Source organism: Corvus brachyrhynchos, unplaced genomic scaffold (genome assembly GCF_000691975.1).
Source record: "Corvus brachyrhynchos isolate BGI_N302 unplaced genomic scaffold, ASM69197v1 scaffold46, whole genome shotgun sequence".
Classification (NCBI taxonomy): Eukaryota; Metazoa; Chordata; class Aves; order Passeriformes; family Corvidae; genus Corvus; species Corvus brachyrhynchos.
This window is the reverse complement of record NW_008238838.1, coordinates 3,160,406-3,164,617: the sequence shown is the minus strand read 5'-3', so window position 1 is coordinate 3,164,617 and position 4,212 is coordinate 3,160,406. Positions and strand designations below refer to the sequence as shown.

Below are 4,212 nucleotides of genomic sequence, written 5' to 3'. Positions count from 1 at the left end.
AGAGCGTGTTCCCGACTTCTCCAGGGAAGGCCCTGTGAAGTGAGGGATGGCCCTTCCAGGATGAGGAAGAGCTGAGCTCTGGAGGGCAGAGCTGCTGCAGGGGTTACCTGGTTGTTGGCGAGGGGTTCCCCAAATTGTTTGCGGACAGTGAGGTGCTCCTGAGCCAGGAGAACTGAGGCGTGAGCAGCTCCTAACGAACAAGAAGCTGGTGGGAGAAGCCAAGGACACAGAGTGCATGTGAAGTTAATTCAGACAGGCAACAAGAAGATCCTGCTCTCCTCCCTTGGCTCTCTTTGCCTTTCTCACCGATGTTTATCCTGCCTCCATTGAGCCCCTGCATGGCGATGCTGAATCCCTGCCCTTCAGCTCCCAGCCGGTTTCCCACAGGAACAATGCAGTCCTCAAAGATCACAGCCCGAGTTGGCTGGGAATTCCAGCCTACCTGGGAAGAAACAGAGCTCCTTCCAGACTGCCTGAGGAGCAGCACAACTCCAGCTCAAACACAGAACCACCAGCCTGCACTCAACCCCTCGGTCTCACTGCCAAGCTGCCACAAAACACCCGTGGTCTGCATGGTTTGGCCTCAGTGTGGAAGCTGGAATGGGAGTTTTTGAGAAGAGGTACAAATCCAGTGATCCTTGATGTTCCTGAGACTAAAACCCTTTGCTTACCACAGGGATGGGTATTGGGCAAATTTCACCAAAGCTGGACTTGGCTTGGTAAAACCCTGTCAGGATGGGACTCCAGTCCCATCCGTGAAGAGATACCTAATGCTTTGCACAGACAAACTCACTGGGACAAGAGGACACAGCCCCAGGCTGTGCAGAGGAGGCTCAGGTTGGACATCAGGAAGAATTTCTCCATGGAAAGGGTTGTCAGGCACTGGAAGGAGCTGCCCATGGAGGCTTGGAGTCACCTGGAGGTGTCCAAGGAACACCTGGATGTGGCACTCCAGCTGACAAGGTAGGGATCGGTCACAGCTTGGACTCAGTCTTGGTGGTCCTTCCAACCTTAATGATTCTGTGGTTCTGTGATCTCTGTCCTGCACTTCCCTCAAGCACACAGGAAGCACAAACCAAGTCTCTTACCTTCTTCTCCTTCTTGCCAAAGCTGAGCCCTGGCATTCCCTTCTCCAGCACGAGGCAGGAGATGCCTTTGGGGCCTGGGCCCCCTGTGCGACACATGACCACGTACACATCGGTGTCACCTCCCCCGCTGATGAAGGCCTGCAGGAGAGCACAACAAGAAAAGTGAGGCTTTGGGGTGGTTTCATAAACTAACCCTGAGCCCACAGCAGCAGCTGGCAGGGTACAGAGATGGAGGGGCAAAGACCCCACAGCTGGGGGCATTTAGGGACCCAGCTGGTGAAAGCTCTGCAGAGCACGTCCTGCCTTGGGAGAATGCACAGAGATGAGGAGACAGCAGGGAATGGGAAGGACAGTGAGACCCAGGCCCTGGTGTGCAGGCAGGCTTTAGCAGGAGCGAAGAGGTACCTTGGAGCCATTCAGGATGTAGGTGTCCCCTTTCCTCTGAGCTGAGGTCAGCAGGGAAGCTGCATCACTGCCACTCCCTGTTTGAGAGGTAAGGAAGCAGCCAGTAAAGCAGAAGGTCCAGAGCCTACAAATTCTCCCTGGGATCATACCCTGACACCTGGGTTTGTACCACGAGCATGTCAGCAATCATCATCTACCCCTCCCTAACTTCCCCAAATGAACATGGAAAGAAACTTTTCACCTCCAGCCCTGTGCAACGTTCGTGTCCAGTTAAAGAGAAAGGAGAAGATGTCCTGGGTGAGGACGCTCACCTGGCTCAGTCAGGCAGTAAGAGGCCAATTTTTCCATGCTACAGAGCGATGGGCAGAACCTGCGCCGCTGCTCCTCGTTGCCAAAGGTGTCGATCATCCAAACACACATGCTGGGGTGGGAGAGAAGGAGCAGCATTCAGGATGTGAACAAAGGTTGTACAAGAACATCTCTGGCTGAACAGAGGAAAGCTCCACAGAGTTCAGCCACAAGCCCTGAGACCTGAAAATGTATTGTTCCACCTTCCATGCACCCTGACACGCTGCCTTGTGGAACAGCAGGCTCCTGTTTAAGAGCCTCAGTCTCCCCTCTGTGCTCAGCCCTGCTCCCTCTCCAGAAAACTGCACCTGAAGAAGGAGGCAGCATCATTCCAGCTCTCTGTGCCAAGTGACCTGTCACTGGCCATGTCTGTACAAGCAGGACAGCCCCGGGATCAGGTGGTGCCTCTGGCTCTGTTGCAGCACAGCCGAGGCACAAAGGCTTTTTCCAGGCAGGTTACTATCTACAGACAGCTTAAGTGGCAGAGCAGGGAACAAAATCCAGAACTTAATTCCATCTCGCATGCCACAAAGCTAAAACTACTTCTTGGTGGCATCTCAGTCCTTGTGGCCTATTTATTTACTGCCATCCAGGGATTCTCACAGGGAGGTGTGTACTCGAGGTCACAATTTAAATATTTAAATAATAAGCAGCAGTGAGGGAGCTGCCTCCAGCTGGATTTAGAGCCCACAGAACAGCCAGGCTGACACCATCCACCCCTTCCCAGACACACTCACTTGTGGATGCTCATGTAAGCAGTGGTGCTGGCACATCCTGTTGACAGAGCTTCAAAGATTATGGAGGTGTCAAGTCGTGACAATCCAGAGCCACCAACATCTGGTTTCACATAGATCCCACCAAATCCTAGCTGGGCTGCCTTCCGCATCGTTTCCACAGGGAATATTTCCTATTGGGGCAGGCAGAGATATCCCAATGAATATTTAGGGTCACTTCAATCTCTTTTGGTACCCCTGGGCTACCAGCTCAAGTCCCACCCTCCTGCACAGTTTAAGTCAACTGGGTGGGTCAAAGAAGAGGTGGTACCTACACAGACACACTCCATCTTCAGGAGTGAATCCAAGATTCAGGTGATTGAATTACCTGGCTAGGAAAGCTTCAAGGTATTTCTGATCATTTACCCCCCCCCAGCTACAGCAGCAGCTTCAATGACAATCCCCAGAGCTATTGCAGGATCCCCTCAGTGAGACCTATGGATTATAACATCCCAAGGGAGGAAAAAGGGAGCAGTCTAACCCTTCTGAAGCTGTCCTACCTTCTCATCCCACTCGGCCATGTAAGGAGCCATCTCCTTTGCAGCAAAGTCAAGGGCAACTTTTTGGAATTCCTTCTGATCCTCAGTGAGTCCAGTGGACGCTAGGAAAGGAGGAAGACACAAAGACACATCTGCTGTGGGAAAGCAGCACAACCACTTCATCTATAGCCCAAACAATTTCAAGGCACCCCTTAATTCACACAAACAGTTCAGGGTCTCTGCTGCAGACACCATTTCTCTGCTCCTTGGGAATATCATGAACTGTGCTGAGAGCAGGGGGCTTTGGGAGGGGCTTTCTTGGGACAAAACAAGTCCAAGATGCCAGGTGTCTCTGTTAGCTCCAAGCTAACTGCATGGGAAAGCTGGGACAGGGGAGCACAGTCCATGGCAGCTGTCACTCCATCGCACTAAGTCTGTGCTGCAGAAATATGAGGGAACAGTCCTGGGGTGCTTCAAAGAAAGGAGACTTGGAAGCAAAGAATAAAGCAGCTCTTTGGAAACAGCATCTAAAGCTTTAGTTAGGTTCTGCATTTGAAACCTGTGCTTCATTGACACACAGATCCAACACTGTTTTGTTAGTTCCTCTCCTGAAATTCATAGGGGTGCTGCTGCTTCAATTCTGAATGTTGTTACATTTAGGCATCAAAGTAATTCATCTGCAGAGTGTTCTGGAACCAGAATGGTTTGGGTTGGAAGGGACCCTAAAGACCATCTTGTTCCAACCCCCTGACACCTTCTGTGAGACCAAGCCCTGTCCAGCCTGGCCTTGAACACCGCCAGGGATGGGGCATCCACAACCTCTGGGCAACCTCTTTTAGTTTAAATCCATTCCCCCTTGCCCTATCAGTCTGCCCATTTAAAAAGTCGCTTTCCTTCTTTTTTATAATCCCTCTTCTTTGTGAGATATTCCTTGATTCACTGTCAAATCTGAAAAACGGTTAAAGTCTAACAAAAGCAAGGAGGACCGGGGAGAGGGAAGGACCTTCTTGTGCGCTCTTTCCCACTGCTGAGCACGCTCTAGCAAAGGTAAGGGAGGGACAGGGAGACGGTTCTGTCCCACAGCTGGGCACCCGCTGCGGTGTGTCCGCGCCCGCGGCG

The 4,212-nt window shown here is 51.9% G+C and overlaps 1 protein-coding gene across 3 annotated transcripts in view; it reads right to left on the bottom strand.

Moving 5' to 3' along the window:
* LOC103618571 (beta-galactosidase-1-like protein 2) overlaps positions 1-4,212 on the bottom strand; it is a 41,267-nt gene that overhangs the window by 27,109 nt on the left and 9,946 nt on the right. For all 3 annotated transcript variants that reach the window (XM_017738405.1, XM_017738406.1, XM_017738407.1), the window contains exon 2: positions 1,864-1,874. In XM_017738405.1, the coding sequence (XP_017593894.1) occupies positions 1,864-1,874 (11 nt within the window). The remainder of the gene's footprint in view (positions 1-1,863; positions 1,875-4,212) is intronic.